At 40.4% G+C, this 23002-nt stretch overlaps 1 protein-coding gene across 25 annotated transcripts in view; it reads left to right on the top strand.

Annotated features, from left to right (window-relative positions):
* The window catches only part of Sufu (SUFU negative regulator of hedgehog signaling), a 112730-nt gene that overhangs the window by 44613 nt on the left and 45115 nt on the right, over nt 1-23002 (top strand). For 20 of the 25 annotated variants that reach the window (XR_013424561.1, XR_013424548.1, XR_013424519.1 and 17 more), the window contains exon 4: nt 15741-15890. The exons of the other annotated variants lie outside the window; for them this stretch is intronic. Coding sequence is in view for 11 of the 20 variants with exons in the window: in XM_078018609.1 (XP_077874735.1) it covers nt 15741-15890 (150 nt within the window). In the remaining 9 variants the exon portion in view is untranslated. The remainder of the gene's footprint in view (nt 1-15740; nt 15891-23002) is intronic. 25 annotated transcript variants of the gene reach the window in all.

Here is a 23002-nt window from a genome sequence, read left to right as displayed (position 1 = left end):
TGTTGGACATTTGGGTTATCTCCATTTTTTCCTTCTACAGTCCTATAGTCAGCATCCTTGTATATATTACATATGGGGGGAGGGGAATGCATTTTTATCTATTATAAATATATATACCACACACACACACACTCTTTCTCTCTCTCTCTCTCTCACACACACACACACACACACACCACCGAGCTATATCCCCAGTCCTTTTTTATTTTTAAATTTGAGACAGGGTCTTGCTGATTTGCTGAGGCTAACCTCAGATTTACGATCCTCCTCCCTCAGTCTCCCAAGATGCTGGGATTACAGGTATCCAGCCAAAAGATTTTTTTTTTTTTAAGAGGAGAGAGAGAGAGAGAGAGAGAGAGAATTTTAACATTTATTTATTTTTTCTTAGTTCTCGGCGGACACAACATCTTTGTTGGTATGTGGTGCTGCTGAGGATCGAACCCGGGCCGCACGCATGCCAGGCGAGCGCCTTACCGCTTGAGCCACATCCCCAGCCCTGATTTTTTTTTTAATATTTAATTTTTTAGTTATAGTTGGACACAATACCTTTATTTTATTTATTTATCTTTATGTGGTGCTGAGGATCAAACCCAGGGCCTTGCATGTGCTAGGCAAGTGCTCTACCATGAGCCACAACCCCAGCCCCAAAAGATTTTTTTTAAGTGAGGGCAAGTTAAATGAATGAATATATTGTTATAGTAATATTGTCATGGTCATCCTGTGGATGTTATAATTGTTTTCAATAAATAATAATATTCAACAAATAATGATATATGTAAGTATTTTTGTAGCAACAAATTCCTGAGTCCTAGATAATTGATCCCCTCTCTTAGGTTACTTGGCCTGAAAGAAATAGGTTATTACATGCTAAACAGCACAAGCAAGAGCAAGTTCTTTTTTTTTTTTTTTTTTTTAATATTTTTATTTTTTAGTTCTCGGCAGACACAACATCTTTGTTTGCATGTGGTGCTGAGGATCGAACCCGGGCCGCACGCATGCCAGACGAGCGCGCTACCGCTTGAGCCACATCCCCAGCCCAAGAGCAAGTTCTTATCCTATGTATCATACAGGTTAGATTTAGCACAGGAACCTACCAAGAATTCTTTATCTGGGACTGGGATTGGTAGCTCTGTGGTAAAGTGCTTGCCTTGAGTTGTGTGAAGCCCTGGGTTTGATCCCCAGTTCCAAAAAAGAAAAGGCGGGGGTGAAGCCCACCCCTAACCATAGAGTGCTTTGTTGCAGTAGTAGAAATTAAACCCAGAGGTGCTACCACTGAACTATACCCTCAGCCCTTTTTAATTTTTAATTTTTTTTTTTTTACTTTGAGATAGGTTCTAACTAAGTTGTCCAGGCTGGCCTCAAACTTGCAATTCTTTTGCCTCAGCTTTCCCAGTCCCCCTACCTTTTTTAACTGACATAAGTGTATTTTTAAAAATTTTTTACATATTTTTCATTGGTACATTATAATTATACATTATGTTGGGATTCATTGTTATTAAATATACTTTTAAAAGTTAAATTGCGCTGGACGTGGTGACACATCCCTGCAAATTCCAGTGGCTTCCGAGGCTGAGGCAGGAGGATCAAAAGTTCAAGGCCAGCCTTGGCAATTTAGTGAGGCCCTAAGCAAATTAGTGAAACCCTGTCTCAAAAAAATGGGCTGCAGGGGCTGAGGTTGTGGCTCAGCGGTAGAGCGCTCGCCTAGCACATGCAAGACACTGGGTTCAAGCCTTAGCACCACATAAAAACAAAGATATATATATATACACACACACACACACACATACATATATATATATATACACATGGATGTGTGTGTGTGTGTGTGTGTGTGTGTGTATATATATATATATATATATTTTAAAGGGGCGGGGTGCTGTGGATGTAGATCAGTGGCAAAGTGCCTCTAGGTTCAATCCACAATGCCCTTAAAAATAAATAAATAAATAAATAAATAAAAGAGTGCTTTATCTTTGAAATGGGAAGTGGTGAGGGATACTTTTCCAAATAATCAACAGGTCAGGTTGGTTTTTTTTGTTTTTGTTTTTGTTTTGTTTTTTGTGTGTGTATGGAAACTCAAACTTGTTTTTCTGTAATTAAAAGAAAGGGCTGGGGATGTGGCTCAAGCGGTAACGCGCTCGCCTGGAATGCATGCGGCCCAAGTTCGATCCTCAGCACCACATACAACCAAAGATGTTGTTTCTGCCGAAAAACTAAAAATAAATAAATAAATAAATATGTAATTAAAAGAAAATAGTGCTGGAAGTGTAGTTCAGTGATAGAGTGCATGTTTAGCATGTGCCATGTGCAAGGCTCTGGTTCAGTCCTCAGCACAGGAAGGAAGGGGAAATAAAGAAAGTAAATAAAGAAGTAGCTTTTGAGCACCAAGCCATCCCAGATGTTTACATTCTCTCCTTTAACTTCTGCAGTAGGTAGCCCAAAGAGCACTATCTTAAGTGATACAGCACTTTTCAGATATGGAAAAAGGGCTTAGAGGTGATGGGTCTGAGAATTCCCTATGGTTAGAGAAGTTGGGAGAAAGAAATTATTTTTCTTTCTTTCTTTCTTTTTTCTTTTTCTATTTGCTGTGGGCCTGGGGATGGAACCCAGGCCTCACACTTGCTGGACAAGTGCTCCACCACCACTTAGCTATACCCCAGCCCTTATTGTATTAATTTTTTTTAAGTGCATGCTGTATACAGGGGCTGTACAGATGCTGGAGAAGCCATATGGAATAGAGGGGATACCTGCCCTGAAGTATTGGGTACACACCAAAAAAAAAAAAAAAAAGGAAAATGAATACTAGATTCCATAAAATTGCTGAGGGGGAAAGATCAAGGTGCTCCAGAGGAATTAAAATGGTGGATGTATTTTACATTGTGGGGTTAACAAAAGAACTGCAGGCCACGGATGAGGAGGAAGACTTTTTTTGCTGAGGGAACAGCATGTGTAAGCCCCTAGAGAGGGAAGAGCTTGAGGCCTGAGGAACTGAAAGATGTCTTCTGACACTAGAGAAGGCTGAGGGAGGAAAGGTCCAGGTGGTAGCACAGCTAGAGGCATTGCAGGAATGGAAAGTGCAGGGCCTTAAGGCAAGTCGGGATGAGTTGTCTGCATTTTATTCTAAGGGCAGTAGAAGCTTTTTAAGGAGAAAGGGAAAGACTAATTTAGAGTGATTTTTTTTTTTTTTTAATTAAGATGTGCTTGGTCAGATTTGAGGTATTTGATTTTCTGACTGTATTTTGAGAGTGATTCTTTCACAGAAGGTGCTGGGGCTGTGCAGCCTTTGGATTCTTCTCAGCTCTGCCATTCTGATGCTTGGAACGTGCAATACAGGAAAATCTTGTCCTCAGCCTAAGAAGGGCACCCTCTTCTCTCTCAGGGGTGTTAGCAGCCTCCCCACATGTCCACCACCACAGGGTTCTCTTCCTACATGCAAGAGGTAGATCAGCTCTGTGTCCTCCAGCCTCCCTGCAGGTGAGCAAAGGATATTAGGAAGACTGCATGAGAAGTTTGGAGCTTGGCCCAAGTAAGACATTGCTGGGCTAGGTTGAGCTTTTCACCTACAGCCTACTTGGCTTTCTCCTCTTGGATGCCCCAAGTGTATCCAGTAATATCTGCCTCCAGGAAAGTTTCCTGAAAGAAGATGCTCTATTATTAAGGAGCAAAGTTGTAGAGTTCTTTCGTTCCTGGTTTGTATAAGCTGCTCACTGCCCCAGTCGGCTAACCAAAGCCAAATGGAGCTGCCTGGTTATATTAACAACATTTGTCTTCTTACTCTTTTTGATTTTCCTGACATTTTCTTTCCCTCAGCCTGATTTATCCTCTCTTCTGGTTGCTATGGATCTATAAAATATTTTTTCTTTCATCTGTTAGTAATACCAAGTAAGGCAAAACAACCCCATTCATTTATCTGTACGTTACCAAGTTTTTAGATTAATAGTTGCAAGATTGTATTCCTGTCCCGTGGAAGAAAAATGGGTCAGTCCCTGAGAAATGAGCCTGTACCTTAAAACTTAAGTTATTTAGCTCATATATAATTGAGTATTTTTAGGGAAGACTTTTTACCCTGAGAGCAAAGATTGGCAAGTGTAGCCCACAGGCCAAAACCTGATAGCTTCCTATTTTTGTAAATAAAATTTGACTGAGCATAGCCACACTAATTGTACATTACCTGTGGCTTCTTTTGTGCTACAACACATAAAGTTGAATGGCTATGTCAAGAACTATATGAAAAAAAACATTCTTGGGAGGTTAAAGATGTAGCTCAGTGGTAGGGCATTTGCCTAGCATGTGCAAGGCCCTGAATTCAACCCCTAGCGCCACAACACTAATTAAATTAATTAATTTAAAAGAAGAGGAACAAGGAATGAACTATATGTGGCCCTTGAAGCCAAAATATTTGATATCTGGCTACTTACCCAAAAGTCTGGCAACTTCTAACTTGGAAAATGTTTCCCACTTCTGAATAATGACCCAAGTGCAGAGGTTACCATCTTTCTGAGAATGGAATTATTTTGACTGAGTTCTGTGTGCCAGGCCATGATACAAGGATCACAGTAAAAGTGGGCTGGCTAGGGAAGGGTGGGCATACTGCTGGGTTGCTGCAGGATTTGCAAAAAATTCCTTTGGTGCCCATGCTTTTGTGTCTTAATTGGAAACTTGCATGAAATGCTTTGAGCTTTAGTAGAGGGAGACTTCTTGATATCCACATTAAAATAGGATATGCACTTTCAGATTAGGTCTCTCACCTCTGACCTGTGGAATCTTAATTGTTTGACTTTCAACAGAATGTGGCCCCTTTGTCTCTAGCACCTGCATTTCAGACATGCTCCCTGCAGTGATGGTCACTGGTCAACAGAACAGAGCAGCTGGAGAGTTAGGACAATAGACCTAGCATCTTTGCAGAAGATAAAGCCCAAACTGCTCCTGATAGAATGTTCTGGGCTAGAGATCAGTGTGGCTGAGAGCAGGAACCCAACTGGCAGGCTGCTTGAGTTTAAATCTCAGTTTGGCCATGTGGAACCTATAGAAACCTTAAGTGAAAATTGAATATCTCCAAGACATGGTTACTTCATCTATGAAACACAGGTAGTAATTATCTATGATAGTAATATTTGTAGTGCTTCTACTATAGCATCTGTCATTCCACATGGAATTAATTATAATATTATTCATCTTGTTACTTAAGGAACTCATTTTTAATTTTTTTTATTTTTTGGTACTAGGGATTGAACTCAGGGATATTGTACTACTGTGGTATGTACCTAGTCCTTTTTATTTTGTTTTGAGACAGTATCTCACTAAGTTGCCCAGGCTGGCCTTGAGCTTGTGATCCTCCTGCCTCAGCCTCCAAAGTTGCTAAGTGTGTGCCACCATACCTGCTTAAGAAGTATATTGAAGAGAAAAGGAAGTAGACTTAGGGTGGGGACATAGTTCATTGATAGAGAGCTTGCCTAGCATATTCAAAGTCCCGGGTTCAATCCCTAGTAAGATCAAAAAGAAGGGAAAAAAAGAAAGAAGGAAGAAAAATAAGAAACATTATATAACAACAGTGTACAGAGTTGAGTCCCAATTCTGATAACAGTATGTACATCGCCCTATGGATGACTTGAGGAGACAATGAGGAGGACATTCACAGATGTCCTCATTGGTATGATGGATAGAATTAAATCATTGATAGTTTCCTTTTTGTACCTTCCTGCCATTTTGACATTTTCTGCATAACACATGCTTTTAGTGTCAGAAAAGAAAAACCAAAGAAATAACTATGACTGAATTTTTAAAAATTATTTTTAATGGGCTGGGGATGTGGCTCAAGCGGTAGCGCACTCGCTTGGCATGTGTGCGGCCCGGGTTCGATCCTCAGCACCACATATAAACAAAGATGTTGTGTCCGCCGATAACTAAAGAAAATAAATATTAAAAAATTCTCTCTCTCTCTCTCCATCACCCTCTCTTTAAAAAAAATATTTTAAATTTAATTTATTTATTAATTAATGTAGTGCTGAGGATCAAACCCAGTTCCTCACACATACTAGCTAGACAAGTACTCTACCACTGAGCCATAACCCAGCCCACCTATGACTGAAATTATTGAAGAACTTCCCAGAGGACAGGGACACTAAGTACTAAGAACCAGCCCCAGGCTGGTCCATTGGCACTGGGGAGATGGAAGATGTGTTTACCAGGATAGCCTTGGATAAGATGCAGGGATCAGTTTGTCTGCTCACTTCCTTCCTGCTCTCTCACTGGGAAACAACTGGCACTCCAAGCCAGATATAGTTCTGCCTGGGTTCCCCTGAAGTGAGTCTACACCGAAAGCTAGGCCAGTCTTGTATTAAAAGTCAGGGGATGGGTTGTGGTTTTGCTGATGCATGGCAGATGGACTCTGAAACAGCAGTGAGGGCCTTCCTTCCCCTGCCTAGCCCCTTTGCTCCATGAGACCTGCATTCTTGGGACAGGGTGCTGGTCCAGCAGAGTATTTTTGGGATAGGCTGCTGCCTTCTTGAACAGTGGGTCTAGCACCTATAGGCCCTGTTTGTATTTGAAGATTTAGGGCAGGATGCTGTAAACTTCCTGGACATGTCCAGATCTTCCTTATACTAAGCAGTGTGTTGACCTGAACAATGGAAGTCTTTGTCCTTTATCTCTCTTCATTGGACACACAGATCACACATGTTGTCCTCTGATCTGGTTGATACACTTTTATTTCCCCAAACAATTTATTTGTTTCTTATTGTTGTTTAAAAAAATTACATTTAAATAATCCAAGCCAAGCATGGTGGCAAATACCTGTAATCCCAGCTACTTGGGAGGCTGAGGCAGGAGAATTACAAATTTGAAGCCAGCTTGGGTAAGACCCTTACTCAAAATTTTAAAAAATAAATGAAAGGGGCCTGGGGTTGTGGCTCAGTGGTAGAGAGTTCGCCTAGCATGCACAAGGCACTGGGTTTGATCCTCAGCACCACACTAAATGTAAAATAAGGATATTGTACTGAATTGGATCCATCTAAAAAAGTGAAGAATAAATATTTTAAAAACATAATAAATTTTTTAAAAAATGAAAAAGGCTGGGACCTAGCTCAGTGGTAGACCACCCCTGGGTTGAATTTTACTATCACCTAAATAAATAAATAATACTGAAAACATTAAAAAACCAAGTCACAGGGGATCAGGGTTATGGCTCAGAGGTAGAGTGCTTGCCTAGCATGCATGAGGCACTGGATTCTATCCTCAGCACCACATAAAAATAAAATAAAGGTATTTTGTCCATCTATAACTAAAAAACAAAACAACAACAACAACAAAAAAAAAACAATGGGTAAAATAGGGTTGCATTTTTACTTTAAAAAAAGAAACGTGGCGGCTGGGAATGTAGATCAGGCCCTGGGTTTCATCCCCAGTGCCACAAATTAAAAAAAAAAAAAATATATATATATACACACACACACACACACACATACATATACTCACATATACATATATACACACTATATATGTATATATATACACTCATTCATATATATCATATGTATATGATAACATGCTCAGAAGAAAGTCTTGAAGACTGCATCTCAAACAGTAACAGTGATCATATCAGAGAAGTAGGACTGATGGGAAAAGAGATTTTCATTTTTCACTTTACTCATTTTTCTATTGTTCAAATTTCTTATAAGTAAGCTGTTATAGTTTTTAAAATTAAATAAATATATAATTGGAAATAAAAAATAAACATCGGCTCTGGGCTGCTCTCTCTCCTTGAGTGAGCGTGGAGCCTCAGCGCGCTGAATTGGATCCTCAATAAATCCCCTTCTGCAATTGCAAAAAAAAAATATATATATCTAAATCCCTGCCCCTAAGTCAACCATTCTTTATTTTTTCACTCTTCTAGACATGTTTCTATGCATAAACTAATTAGGCAGTTTTTTCTAAATAATGTACATATTACGATACTTTCTTCACCCAGGTTCATGCCATGAAAGTCTTTCTAGCTGAGTAAATATAGCTCAATAGCAATAGTATATGTTGTTTAATAATAGCAAATAATATATATTGTATTCCTGTGCAAGGTAGTAACATAAGAAACCCTCTAGTTAATTCTCATTCTCTCTCTATCCTCTCTCATTTATTTATTTATTTTGGGTACTGGGGATTTAACCTAGGGGTACTTTACCACCGAGCCAGATCCCCAACCCTTTTAATTTAATTTATTTTTATTATTAGCAGCAGTAGTAGTAGTAGTATTACTATTTTATACCAGAGATTGAACCCAGGGGTGCTCAATCACTGAACCACACATCCCCAGCCCTTTTTGGTTTTTATTTTGTGACTAAGTTGCTTAGGGCCTTGCTAAATTGTTAAAGCTCACCTTGCCCAGCTTAAACAATCTTCTCTTGATGAGCTTTCAAGTAGTTTCTAGTTTCCTTAGTTTAAACAATGCTGTATGGGACAACTTGTATGTACAGCTTGGCAACTGCGTACCATCATTTAAGGGTAAATTCCTAAAGTGGGATTGCTGGTCATGCGGTCTGCACATTTTGCAGTTTAGTGCCTGTGCCCAGATGTCTTCTAAGAGAGCAATTGCTGGGAGGCACTGGTGATTACTGCCATTGTACTCACTCTCACCTGCCAGCAGCACAGGCACCTAGGAAGCTCTCTGTCACCTTTGAAGTCCACAGAATAAGTTGCAGAAGTCTTCCAGCTTTTGGTAACTTCTATGCTGGCTCAATTCCAATGTTAAGGAAGTTCTTTGAGGCTGGAGGCCTACAGGCTAAGCAGGTTCTGGGGCTCTAAGCAAACACTGCTAAATGTACTTCCTGAGTTTACCCTAACAACTCACTTTCTACTACAGCCTTCTTGAGCAGGAAGAAATGTCTTTACAAGGAGTCTGTCCTTAGCAGCAAAATGTTATTACTAATTATCTATTGCTACCTCCTCTTATACTCAGATCATTTAAAATTGGTTATCTGCAAATCCCTTCCCTTTGTCTGAGCAGTAGTGGGACTCTGGAAGTACCTGGACCAGGTGCGTAGAGAATTCCCCAGCTTTCTACCTGCATATATATACTCAGAAGTAAGTGCCTGCTTCCTGTACCATCTTTGACCAACAGTCCAATGGATGCCACATTCTACAAGGGATATTGGCAAATCAGAGCAAATCTAGAGAAAGGTGGCTATCAGATTGACAAAACTTCTAAACTGTGTGGCCTGTGAAGAATAGCTTGCAAGTTTAGGAAACTGGAAGCATTTCAGTTTGAAGAAAAGGATTGAGTATGTAGGGGGTGAACTATGACACATAACAGATGCTTAAAAATATTGGGAGGTCCTCAGAGGCTCAGTAGGCTGAGGCAGAAAGATTATAAGTTCAAAGCTAGCTTCAGCAACTTGGTGAGACCCTGTCTCAAAATAAAAAGTAAAAAGAAAACAGACTGGAAATGTGGCTTGGTGGTTAAGCACCCCTAGGTTCAATCCCTGGTACCAAAAAAAAAATAAATAAAAATAAATTTGAGGCTCTTGGTGGACAAGCTGAATTTGAAATAGACTGTGGCATAGGCTGTGTATTGTAGTTTTTTTTTTTTTTTTTTTGGTACTGGGGACTGAACCCAACGGCACTTTGTCACTGAGCTATATCCCCACTCTTAAGACAGTGCCTCACTAAGTTGCTTAGGTCCTTGTCAAGTTACTGAGGTTGCCCTTTAACTTGTAATCCTCCTTTCTCATCCTCCCAAGTTGCTGGGATTACAAGCATATACCACCATGCCTGGCAATCCTTTTTTTGTTTGTTTGGTTGGTTTTTTGTTTTTTCTGTTCTTTTCTTTTTCTTAAACATGAGTTACTGACTTAGATAATGCATTTAATAACAAGATAAAGAGAAATGCATCTAAAACCTAATTAAAATTCTCTGGGGTAAAAATCAAGGTGGTATTGATCTGTGTTAATCATAGGAAGTTGTTGCTTAGACTATAAATAAATTATAAAATAGCTAATAAAAAAATTAAGGTCTTGGGGCTGCGTTGTGGCTCAGTGGTAGGGGGCTTGCCTAGCACACACAGGGCTCTGAGTTCGATCCTCAGCACCACATAAAAATAAATACATAAAAGTATTGTGTCCAACTATAACTAAAAAATAAATATTAAAAAAAATTAAATAAATTTTTTAAAATGCTAAAAAAATTAAGGTCTTGCCATATGGAAAAGAGATTTTCCTTTTTCTTTGTTAGTTTTTCTTTCTTGTTAATGGGATTTAACTGGAAAGCTGTTAACTGCTCACTGGGATATGTGAGCATTTCCTAACATGGATAGGCCTGGGGGGGGGGGGGCAGTATACTTGCTATCTCTGATGCTGCCCTAACAAAGTTGGGACAGTTGCTGGCCCAGGTCAGTATGGATTTAAACATTGAGTGTGAGCTCTGTCAATTTGGGTGTTTAGACTGCCAAATCCAGGACCAATTAATAATGCTAATAATTCTAATCTGACATTCTGGTGACCACTCTATTGTGCTCCAATGTGGCCTCCTATAAAAAGCCCCCTGCCTCCTTCCTCTTCTCCAGGTTTTCTTTCCCAGGCCCTCCAGGTGTGACCCAGTTGGGTGATCTCTGAGGACAACCATAAACACTGTGACTGTGTTTCTTGATATAAACTAAGGCAGGAAGAAAAGTGTTAGTTTCCTGAGCTGAAGATTAGAATCCTGGCTCTCTGAGGAGACTGTATTCTGTGCCACAGTACTGGACTCTGTATCTCAGTTCCCATGAGGCTCTTTGATCATTATTCCTTTTCATGTGGGTAGTGGCCCTGTTTTCCTGTGGTCAAATCAGGTGCTTAAAAATATTTGAGGTCCTCAGAGGCTCAATACTTGTACAGTCTTACAGATAGTACAAAAGGCAGATTTTATGTATTTTAAACACTTTTCTTGATTCTAAAAATTTCCCTGCAAGGTAGACAGTATCATCCCATCATATTTGGATACCTGGAAGAAAAGCACGGGGCAGTGACTTGTTTGTTCAAGGCTACACAGCAAAGGAAATTGCATCAGAGAATAAAGTAAAGTTTCATTACTTGGAGACTCTTAACTTGATCTGGTTTTGCTTCAGAATCAGGTAAACACATACATTTGGGGTGACTGGGCCCTATGACCTGGTAAAAGAAGAGTAATCAGTGCTAATAAGTGATACTTTCACCTTACACTATGGTGGCGGATGACAGCTATAATCAGTGTTTGATTTTTTTATCTTTTGGAGGATTGCTGGGGATGAGGCAAACCAAAATATTCTTGAGATGAAATCTGATGTTTCAAGAAAATGTCCATAAACACATGAAAAGAAGTATGTTCATGTCACTTGTAATAAGAGAAATGCAACGAAAAGTACCTTGAGATAACACTTCTCCCTTATCTGACAGAATCAAGTCAGGCTTAGAGAAACTATCATATATAGTCGTGGTGGGATACAAAATGCCACTATTGACTAGGTGCAGTGGTGTATGCCTGTAATCCCAGCTACTTGGGAGGCTGAGTTAGAAGATTTTAAGTTTAATGCCAGACTCTGCAATTTAGTGAGACACTGTCCCAAAATTAAAAGATAGAAAGGGCTGGGGATATAACTCAGTTAGTAGAGCACCCCTGGATTCAATCTTCAGTTGAGGTGGGGGCTTAAGGGGGACAAAGAGGTGTCTCTCTCTCTCTCTCTCTCTCTCTCTCTCTCTCTCTCTGGAAGAGAATTTATCAATACCTAGCAATGTTGCTAAAAATGATATAGCAATGCTAGCAATCCCACTTCTGGGAATTTCAAAGATATGAGCAAAATTATGAAAAGATGTTCACAAAGGACTATTAATTGAAGCACTAGTTGCAATAATTAGCTCTGGCATCTTAACACATTGTTATGGGTCCATGGGAAGAAGTGGAAATAAAAATATGCTTTGTTGGGCTGGGGATGTGGCTCAAGCAGAAGCGCGCTTGCCTGGCATGCATGCAGCCTGGGTTCAATCCTCAGCACCACATACAAACAAAGATGTTGGGTCCGCCAAAAACTAAAAAATACGTATTAAAAAATTCTCTCAAAAAAAAGAAAGAAAATATGCTTTGTTGGGCTGGGGATAGAGCTCAGTTGGTAGCACGCTTGCCTCACATGCACAAGGCCCTGGGTTCAATACCCCAGCACAACACACACACACACACACACACACACACCCCAAAAAAAAAAAAAAGAAAAAGAAAATATACTTTGCTACTGGCCTACTGACCAAGGCAAATCCTATGGCCAAGCCTACAGGGAAATGATAGTTATAGGTAGATAGCATTAATTCAGAAAGGGTATTAATTTAGATTATTAATGCAATAGTTAGCCACAGAGAACTTACTAGTCTGCTTGTCCTTCATACAGCATGATTCATAGATTTACCATCCTGGTTAGCCAAATAAAATACACTTTTTTTTTTTTTTTTTTTTTTTTTTAGTGGTACTGGAGATTGAACCCAGGGCCTTGTACATGTGAGGCAAGAACTCTACCAACTGAGCTAGATCCCCAGCCCTAGAATAAACTCTTAAGTTAGCAATATTATTTCCTAAATTGTATAAATCCAATATTTCAGTATACATTAATTCCCAATTATTTTTGGGAATATGAACACTCACCATTCTACCTGTGCAGTAAAAAATTTGAAGGTAGTGATATGTTGATGAGGCTAACTCTTGACATCAAGAATGGCTATGCAGGGGCTGGGGATGTGGCTCAAGCGGTAGCGCGCTCGCCTGGCATGCGTGCGGCCCAGGTTCGATCCTCAGCACCACATACCAACAAAGATGTTGTGTCCGCCGAGAACTAAAAAATAATAAATATTAAAAATTCTCTCTCTCTCTCCTCTCTCTCTCTCTCTCCCCTCTCTCACTCTCTCTTAAAAAAAAAAATGGCTATGCAGTGTCTTCAAAATTGTCGTTTTAAGTGACAGATGAATCAAAAAAAAAAAAAAAGCTTTTTCATGTAGCCTAGAAAGTTGTTAAACATTCTAGGATATAAAGTAAAATGTATGGTTTATTATAACCAAATAAAATTATGGCCATAGCAAACTTTAAAAGCAGGTGGGGCTGGGGATCTATAGCTCAGTTGATAGAGTGCTTGCCTCACATGCACAAGGCCCTGGGTTCAATCTCCAGCACCACAAAAAATAAATAAATAAAAGCAGGATGAGGGTATATATATGGCATATATATACACACACACAAGAAAACATATTTTTCTTTTTTTAAATTTTTTTAGTTGTAGATGGACACAATATTTTATTTTTGTTTATTCCTTTTTATGTGGTGCTGAGGATTAAACCCAGTGCCTCATAGTGTGAGGCAAGCACTCTGCCACTGAGCCACAATCTCAGCCCCTGCTTTTCTTTATTGTGGATTTTTTAAATAGAAAGATAAGCTATACTATATTTCAAATGGTGACCTATTCAAGAAGGAGGGAACAGGCTGTTCATGGTGGCACATGAATCTCAGTGGCTCAGGAGGCTGAGGCAAGAGGATTGTGAGTTCAAAGCCAGCCTCAGCAACTTAGCAAGGCCCTAAGCAACTCAGCAAGACCCTGTCTCTAAATAAAATATTTTTAAAAGGGCTGGGAATGTGGCTCAGTGGTTGAGCACCTCTGGGTTCAATCTCTGGTACCAAAAAAAAAAAAAAAAAGAAGAAGAAGAAGAAGAAGGAACAGAATGAATGGAGAGAACAGGAAGCCAGGCTTTTCCTTGTTTTGTAGATTTGTGACTTTGGAACCATGTAAATTTTATAGAATTATAAAATAAAATTATTGCTGAGGATGTAGCTTAGTAGTAGAGTGCTTGACTAGTATGCATGAGGTTCTGAGTTTGATCCCCAACCCTGCAAAATGAAGTTTTCTTGTGTTGGTTTTCTGGGCAGCATAACAAATCATCACAAAATTAATGGTTTAAGACAATATCTATTTATGCCCTTACAAGTTTCTGTGGAGTCTGGGTACAGCTCCTTTAGGTCCTCTGCTCAGTCTGTGCAATGCCACAATGGGCAGGGGCCACACTGCAGGTGTTTAGTAGGCTGCCTTTTTATTTGAAGGCTCTGCTAGGGTGAATATGCTTCTAGGTTTCCTGATCCATTTCTTGCAATTGCAGCTTACTGTTTCACAGTGAACAATGGAGAGAGGGGCTATATGTGTACATGAAACAGTATAGTCCTACTTTTGAAGGACTTTTGCCTAATTGCTATTCAGGACAATCTCCTGTTCTCCTTTTTAATTAGCTCAAAATCATCTGATGAGCAGTTATCAAAATACACAAACGCATGCAAAAGATAACAAATGTTGATGAGGATGTAGAGAAATCGGAACTCTGAACACATACTGCTAATGGGAATATAGAATAGTTCGGCCGGGGGCTGGGAGTATATCTCTGTGGTAGAGTGCCTCTGGGTTAAATCTCCAGTAATTAACACATACACACACACACACACACACACACACACACACAGAATACTATATTGATTCTACCACTTGGTCTTCAAAGTAACTGTACACTGGTTTACAAGTCCCTGGCAACTAAATGGATTTCATTCTAGATTTCACCATTCTCTTCAGGAAAAAGGTGGAAAGAGCACAAGCATATGCTTGATTTTAAAACTTTAAAGGACCTCTTGACATTTTTCATAAAAGTAAACGTAGGACTATAAGTTTACACTTAGCCCCCTCCACTGAGCCCTTTAGGCTACTGAGGTTCCCATCCTTACAATGGGGAGATTGTCCTGCATGGGACTCAAGAGGAGTGCAGGGACCCACAGTCTTGTCTGTAGAGACTCTGGTGAGGTTTGCAGAGTCTTTGGCAGCCCACCAGTTTTCTGCCTCCCCTGCTATGACCCTGCTGCAAGTATTGCAGTTTGCTGAGCTTCTTTGATTATAAAAGGAATTTTCTTTACACTTCTCTATACCTCCTGAAAATGACTTGAGGGAGTGAAAGGAAGCTGGAGAGGGAAAGGTTTTTGAGGAAATTTCTAGGGAAACAATTTTGAGTCTCCCTTGACTAGCTTTCTAGTCCTTTTCCAGTCCTTTGATGCCAGGCAAAACTTAGAAGGGATATCCTGGAGCTTTCCTTTCAGTTTTGTAGAAGACATCGTGTTTCTTCTCACTCTTCTTTATTTAATCAAGTAGTACCACACATTCATTTCCCCTTGCAGTGTCCTGCAACCACATTTAGCCAAATTAATATCAGACAGAATTAGTAGAGGGAAAAACCTTTAAGACTGGCTACCATCCATCCAACTATCAAGAATTTTCTTTCTAGTGGGCTGGGGATGTAACTTGGTGCTAGAGTGCTTGCCTGCATGCACAAAGCCTTGAGTTTGATCCCTAGCACCGCATTAAAAAAAAAAATGCCTTCTAGCCATAAAAACTCATTAACTGTATGTACAGAGAGTCTGTTTTGTTTTTCCTTTAGATTTGTTTGTTTTTTCTTTAAGAAAGACTTCTGTCTTGCCCTTCTTTGGAGAAATTTGCTTTGAAACCCTGCAATGGGGTTCAGTCGTACCCTAGGATTTCCTTCTCTTGCAAGCACCTTGTCCTCAGTGCATGTGTGTGGAGAAAGTCAGGGGTGCCAGATTCTGTGGGTTTGTACCAACTCTAACTTCTAGAATATCCCATCTTTTATCTCCCTGCAGGAGGTCAAGTGTTCAAGGGGAATTACCCAGAACATATTAATTTTTTCTCCTTGGTGCTTTGCTTACATGGTTGCCTTCAGCTGCTTTCGAGGTTCCTGGTGTGGCTTTGCCTCAGAACTCCATTGCAAGATTCTTACCTGTGGCTAGAGCATGGTGGGGCATGGCATGCAGGGAACTGCGGGCTCCTGTTGAGATGCTCACTAGCTCTGTGTGGATCCCTGGAGGAAAAAGTGAGTGCTGGCCTTCCTTTGGTGAGTGGGAGTTGTCAGGTGGAGGTAGTGTCTGCCTGGAGGAGGCTCTGGGTCTTAGGGTGTTGGATAGTGAGGGTAGTGCCCTTCATACAATGTCTGGGGTTACCACTTCTCTAAAATGAGAGTAGCATTGCATGAGTGTGTTAATAGCTCCAGAAATGTAATCTGTGGCAGTGACATCAGACTGCCCATACACCTTGGCCTTAAAACTTTGTAGGCTTCTTCTGGCAAAAACAGACTAGGCACATACAATCCCACTCCCCTCCTTCCAGCAAGGAGAAAGCCCCCAGGCTTTTGAAATTGAGATGGGCTTATGGAGAGACACAGTCGGGGCAATCAGAAGGCCCATTTGGGAGCACTTGTGCTGGTAGAGGCCAACAGAACTGACTGTATTTCACTTCTTCTGCTGCCTCAGCCAGGGCTTCAGTTGGTATCCCCCTTTCACTGGGGAATCATGAGGCTGCTGCACCTGTGCAGAACTGCCTGTTTGCCCCTAAGTGTATTCTAACTTGTGTAAGGGCTCTCTTCCAGTTTCAGAGAGGCTTTTTCTGGACCCAGCTCTGCTGAGCAGTTCCACAGTGGCCACAACAGCAGCTTGGGCCTTCTTAGGAAAGAGGGTGGAGTAGACTGTTGCCAGATTCTCCACATGTGTTGGCTTCATTCTAGGACTCCCAGAGATGGAGCACAGACTAATCGGTCCTTCCCTTCTCATCAGTCCATGTTGCTGGTGGCATATCTGGTGTGTCTGGCATTTGGGGAAAGAGCTGCCAAGTCCTCCTAGGAACCAGCTCTGGGTCTTCATAGAGAACACTTGAACCCTGGTTGTCAGTGATTTTTAAACACCAATAAGGGAGCTGGGGGTGTCGCTCAGCGGTAGAGTGTCCAGCACACACAAGATCCTAGGTTTGATCCCCAGCACCATTAAAAAAAAAAAAAAAAAAAAAAGGTAAGAGGTTATTTCTTGGGAGACAGAGGTGGTTGTGTCATATTGTTCAGAAGTTTAACCTCAAAACTGACAGGCCTGAATCTGCCAGCCCATTTTGGGTCTCCTTCCATTTTCCTGCTCTCCCTCAAACACCTCCTACAGGCCAGCTCCTCACTTGACAACTAGTGTGATTCAGCTGGGCCTGCTGCCTCCTTCTGTCCCTGGAGAGCTTGTGATCATCTCAGGGTGCTCAGAAAGAGCACCTGGAAGAAAGGACCATTTCCCTTCAGGATTCCAGACTTTAGCCATAAGAAACTCCAAAAGGGACATTAGCTTCCATTGGGTAGTAGTGGGGCATTACTTTTGAAGCCATTGTATGGAACATTGCTGGGACTTTCCTTTTATGCAGGTAGACCATCATTCTCCAGAGTTGGGATGAATTAAGAACCCTTGAAGAATGTGTTTGTTTCTTAGTATTTCAAAGGCAATGTTAATTACTTTGCAAACAATAATTGCTTTCTGCAACCTATTTCCCTAGACTTTGGTAACTTATTATACCAGTCCAACTTCAGACCACCATGACCAAATTTGGATGTTGGGGAGGTGGAGACAGGGTGATGGCCAATTTAAGGACCCAATGAGTGTCACTGTACACCCATTCAACAACTCCCCCCCCCCAACCACCAACATATCCCACCCCTGCTAACACATAGAGGGTATTTAAAATTTTTTTTTAGTTATGATGGACATAATATGTAGAGCTGAGGATCTATCCCAGTGCCTCACATGTGCTAGGCAAGCATTTTATCTCTGAGCCACACACAACCCCATAGGCCAACACATAGAGTTTTAAAGAGCTCTTGCCAGGGAATTTTTTGTTATTGAGGAATTTAACATAGAATAAGGAAATCCTTCTCAAGTAAGCAAGGGGCAGAAATATACCTAGTCATTTTTTTTAATTTTTATTTTTACTCTTTGCCACCTTGGAGTGCTGCTTCCCCTTGCCAAGCAGCATACCAAGCTCAGGGAGCTAAGGGAGGTTTCTCATGGCGGCAAAACTCAGAGGAAGAAAGGGAATGGAAAATGACTTGGTGCCCTCACCTGGAATGGCCTTTTAGATACCAGGTGGCCACCTGCTATGTGTTTCAGAAGGGGCCTCAGGGATTTTCATTCTCACTTGCAGAGAGGACTTAGGCAGAGAGAGGGGGAGACTGAGCCAGTTCTCTAACCCCTGGCTGGACAGCTGGGCCTCCAACTGAGGCATTATTAGCATTTGAAAACGCCTCTGTAGGGCCAGAAGCTTCCTGGGGTGGGCACTGGGGCTGAGTGCTGAGACCTGCAGTGGCTTCACACAAAATGGAGCCAAGCATCCAGGGCATAAAGACCAGACCTGACTCAAGAATGAACCCATTGTGGCTTTATCCCAGTCTTGAAAACTGTGACCAAGGCTCTTTCATTGTTAAGAAAGACTTGGCCACAGCAGACTCTGCCCCTTGCTGAAAGATTCTGTTAGTTAGTGTCCTGTTCTCTAAACATTTTCTGTGGAAAGTTACACATTCTGCCCTGTCCCTCTTAACTCAGTAGTACCTGTGCCAAGACTTGACCACACGTGCTCAGGATATCCGGAAAGTATTAGTCCTACAGCAGCAACTTGGCCTGACTGCCTTTTCTTGCCAATGCTCTTCTGCTTAATTTAAGCCCCTTCCCAAATTAAGCCTGTACGTTAAACAGTTTGGGTTTGCGCGCATTCATTTTAAAAATCCATGTCAGTTCTGGTTAATAAAAGGTTTGGGCTCCAAGCATTTTTAGCATCTTCCCTGTTTTTAACCTAAATTGCAGCCTGGATTGGGGTATTTTTCTGTAGACCAGACATCAAATTAAATTCAAGGGAATGGCCCCATCTGTTTCTTAAACCAAGGGTTATGGTGTCACCTACTGGCCACTTGCTGTTACTACAGACTGGCCAGTCCTGTGTTCTGTTGACTAGGCATTGTTTGTGAGTATACAGTATTTCAGCACAGGAATATCTTGGTGGCAGAAGGAAACACGCCAAGTAGGCACAGTAGATCCTGTTTACAGACAAGGAAACAGGCTTAGGATATTGTGGTTGGACAAGTTGCCCAGAGTTAAAACTAGTAAGGGAAAGAGGCAAATAGGAACCAGGCCTTCCCAATTCCAAAGTTCACCACTAGACCAAGGGTTTGCCTTTAAAGCTAGCAGATTTTAGCTGATAACTGGACAACAGGAATTCAGTAACATGAATAGTGAGGTCTCTCTTCCCTTCTCAGTTTTTTGATTCCTTCTATTGATTCATTTTATATATGACTTTTTAATCTTTTAACAGCCTTTAATCCTTGCTTATTTCAGTTTTCAACAGCTTTAAGTAGGCAACAATATTAGCTAAACCAAATTATCTTCCACTTAGTGGTCAGCAACACTGATTTTCCATTTATTTTCCTTAGTTAGGATAGTGATGATGAAGTTACCTTTAAAGTAAGTTTGTTTTGGTTAAAAAAAAAAAAGTAAGGGCTGGGGATGTGGCTCAAGTGGTAGCGTGCTCGCCTGGTATGCAAGGGGCGCTGGGTTTGATCCTCCTCAACACCACATAAGAATAAAATAAAGATGTTGTGTCCACCGAAAACTAAAAAAAAAGAAAGAAAAGTAAGTCAATTTTAAGGGATGAAATACAGATAGGTAATGGTACAGGTGTACACAGATAGGGCAAAAGTCCAGGTGAGTGTTATGGTGTAAAGTTTGAGAGGTGTTGGACTGTGCCCCTCCTCACTGACATGCTACACAGCATTGGACAGTCTCAGAGGCCCTTTTCTCACTGGTAGAAAAGAAAATGTTGGTAGGTGATTTTTCAGATCTTATGGGCCTATAAAATGCTTTGATGTCTCAGAATTATTAGTCAGATTTCTGCTAAGCTGGGCTGGGGAGCTGGTAACAAGAAATTCAGGGACTTGACATCCTTCCTTTTCCTACTACAACTTTTTTTTTTTTTAATAATGACTTTATTGAGATATGGTTCACATACCGTATAGCCATCACCACAATGAACCCTATAATATTTTTATCACCCCAACTCCCCTGGTCAGTCTCCAGTCCCTTCAAACCATCCCTGCCCTTGGGCTGGGGATGTGGCTCAAGCGGTAGCGCGCTCGCCTGGCACGCGTGCGGCCTGGGTTCGATCCTCAGCACCACATACCAACAAAGATGTTGTGTCCGCCGAGAACTAAAAAATAAATAAATATTAAAAAAAAAAAAAAAACCATTCCTGCCCTGGACAATCACTGAACTACTACTGCCTGTCTTTGTAGTTTTGCCCATTTGGATATTCTCTATCAATGGAATCATATAACAGATGGTCTCTTATGACTGGCTTTTCCCCCTTAGTGTTGTATTTTTTTTAATTTCTTTTTTAAGTCATAGATGGACACAATACCATTATTTTATTTTTATATAGTGCTGAGGATCAAACCCAGTGTCCCCCCACCCCCATAAGAGCTCTACCACACTCGCAGCCCTTAATGTTATATTTTTAAGATTCATGTTTTCACCATTCTAGCTGGTGTAAAACAGTAATAATTTTGATTTGCATTTCTTTTCACTTTTTCAATGGTATTGTTTGCAGCACAAAATGTTTTAATTTGATGAAGTCCTGAATTTATTCTTCATTGTTTGTGCTTTGGGCATTATGTCTTTTTTTTTTTTTCCCTTTTCCTTTGGTATGGGGGATTGAACTCAGGGGTACTTGACCACTGATCCATACTCCCAGCCCTATTTTGTATTTTATTGAGAGACAGGGTCTCACTGAGTTGCTTAGTGCCTCGCCATTGCTGAGGCTGGCTTTGAACTTTCGATTTTGCTGTCTCAGCCTCCCCAGCCACTGGGATTATAGGCGTGTACCACAGTGCCCGGTGGCATTATGTCTTAAGAAACTATTGCTTAACCCAAGTCGGAAGATTTACTCCTCCTCTTAAAGAGTTTTATAGTTTTAACTGCTGCAGTTAGAGTCAATTTTTGTATTTTGAGTCAGTTTTTATAAGTGGTAGAAGGAAGGAATCCAACTTGAGTCTTTTGTGTGTGTGGATATCTTGCTATTCTAGCATCATTTGCTGAAAAGACTGTTCTTTATTGAATTATCTTGGCATCTTGTAGCATGTATTAGTACACCATTCCTTTTTATTGCCAAATAATGTTACATTGTATGAATATACCATATTTTATTTACCCATTCATCAGTTGAGGAACATTTGGTATTTTTACCTTTTGGATTATTATGAATAATGCTGCTATGAACATTCATATACAAACCTTTGTATAGTCAAATTTTCTTTTTTTCTTTTTTTTTTTAGAGAGAGAGAGGAGAGAGAGAATTTTAATATTTATTTTTCAGTTTTTGGCGGACACAACATCGTTGTTTTTTATGTGGTGCTGAGGATTGAACCCGGGCCACACGCATGCCAGGCGAGCGCGCTACTGCTTGAATCACATCCCCAGCCCCAAATTTTCTTTTCTTTTAGGTATAACCTAGGATGGAATTGCAGGATCATATGGCAACTCTGCATTTAATATTTGGGGAAATAACTCTTTTCCAAAGCAGCTCCACCATTTTACATTCCATCATCGATATATGAAGTTTTCAGTTTCTCCACATCCCTGTCAGCTCTTGTTATTACTTTTTTGTATTTTAGCCATTTTAGTGGGTATCAAGTGGTGGTGATCTCTTTGTGGCTTTTATTTGCATATCCTTAACATCTAATCATGTTGAACATCTTTTTATATGCTTATTGGCTATCTGTATATCTTCTTTAAAGAAATATCTGTTCAGATATTTTTTCAATATTTTATTTGTTTGTTTATTTTTATGTGGTGCTGAGGATCAAACCCTGTGCCTCACGTGTGCTAGGCAAGCTCTCTACCACTGAGCCACAACCCCAGTCCCTATTCAGATCTTTCACCTATTTTAAATTGAATTGTCTTTTATTATTGAGTTGTAATAGCTCTTTATATATTCTGGATACAATATGCTTTGTTATGGATATTAATCAGATCCATGATTTGTAAATATTTCTCCCATTCTCTGAACTGCCTTTTTTAAATGATGTTCAAATATGCATAACATGGAATTTGTCATCCTTAACTGTTTTTAAGTACACAGTTCATCCAGGCATGATGGTATCTCGGGAGCTATTCGGGAGGCTGAGGCAGAAGGATCACAAATTCCAGACCAGCCTGGGCAACTTAGCAAGACCTTGTCCCAAAATAAAAAGTAAAAAGGTCTGGGGATGTAACTCCATTGGTAGGGTGTCCATGGGTTTTATCCCTAGTACTGAAAGAAAGAAAAAAAGAATCATATAGTTCAGTAGTGGTAAGTATGTTCACATTGTTGTGTATCTATCACCATCATCCGTCTCCAGGACTTTTTTTTTTTTTTTTTTTTTTTTTTGGTACCAGTGATTGAACTCAGGGCACTCGACCACTGAGCCACATGCCCAGCCCTATTTTGTATTTTATTCTGAGGTTGGCTATTCTCCTGTCTCAGCCTCCCGAGCCACTGGGACTACAGTACACCTGGCTTCCAGGACTTTTATCATCTTTTATTATCTTCCCACACTAAAACTCTGAACCACCAAACACTAACTCTGCAGTTGCCACCCAGTCTCAGTCAGTCTTCATTCTACTTTCTGTCTCTCTGAATTTGAATACTCTGAGTACCTCATATATAAGTGGGTCATACAGTATTTATCCTGTGTCTGACTCATTTCACTTTGCATAATGTCTTTCAAAGTTCAGCTGTGTTGTAACATGGATCAGAATATCCTTCCTTTCTAAGACTGAATAATATTACATTTTATGTACATACTACATTTTGTTAGCCTATTCATCTCTTGATGGGCATTGAGTTTCTTCCATTTTTTAAAAATAATTTTTTAGTTATATATGGACACAGTATCTTTATTTTGTTTATTTATTTGTATGTGGTGCTGAGGATCCAACCCAGTGCCTCACATGTGTGAGGCAAGCACTCTGCCACTGAGCTATAGCCCCAGCCCTGGGTTTCTTCCATTTTGTTGTTGCTGTTATTGTGAATAATGCTGCTATGAACATCAGTATGCAAATATTGGTTCAAGTCCCTGCTTTCAATTCTTTGGGGTATATC

Source organism: Ictidomys tridecemlineatus, chromosome 1 (assembly GCF_052094955.1).
Source record: "Ictidomys tridecemlineatus isolate mIctTri1 chromosome 1, mIctTri1.hap1, whole genome shotgun sequence".
NCBI classification, from domain to species: Eukaryota; Metazoa; Chordata; class Mammalia; order Rodentia; family Sciuridae; genus Ictidomys; species Ictidomys tridecemlineatus.
The sequence above is the reverse complement of the archived record's forward strand: the minus strand, read 5'-3'. Positions and strand labels throughout refer to the sequence as shown.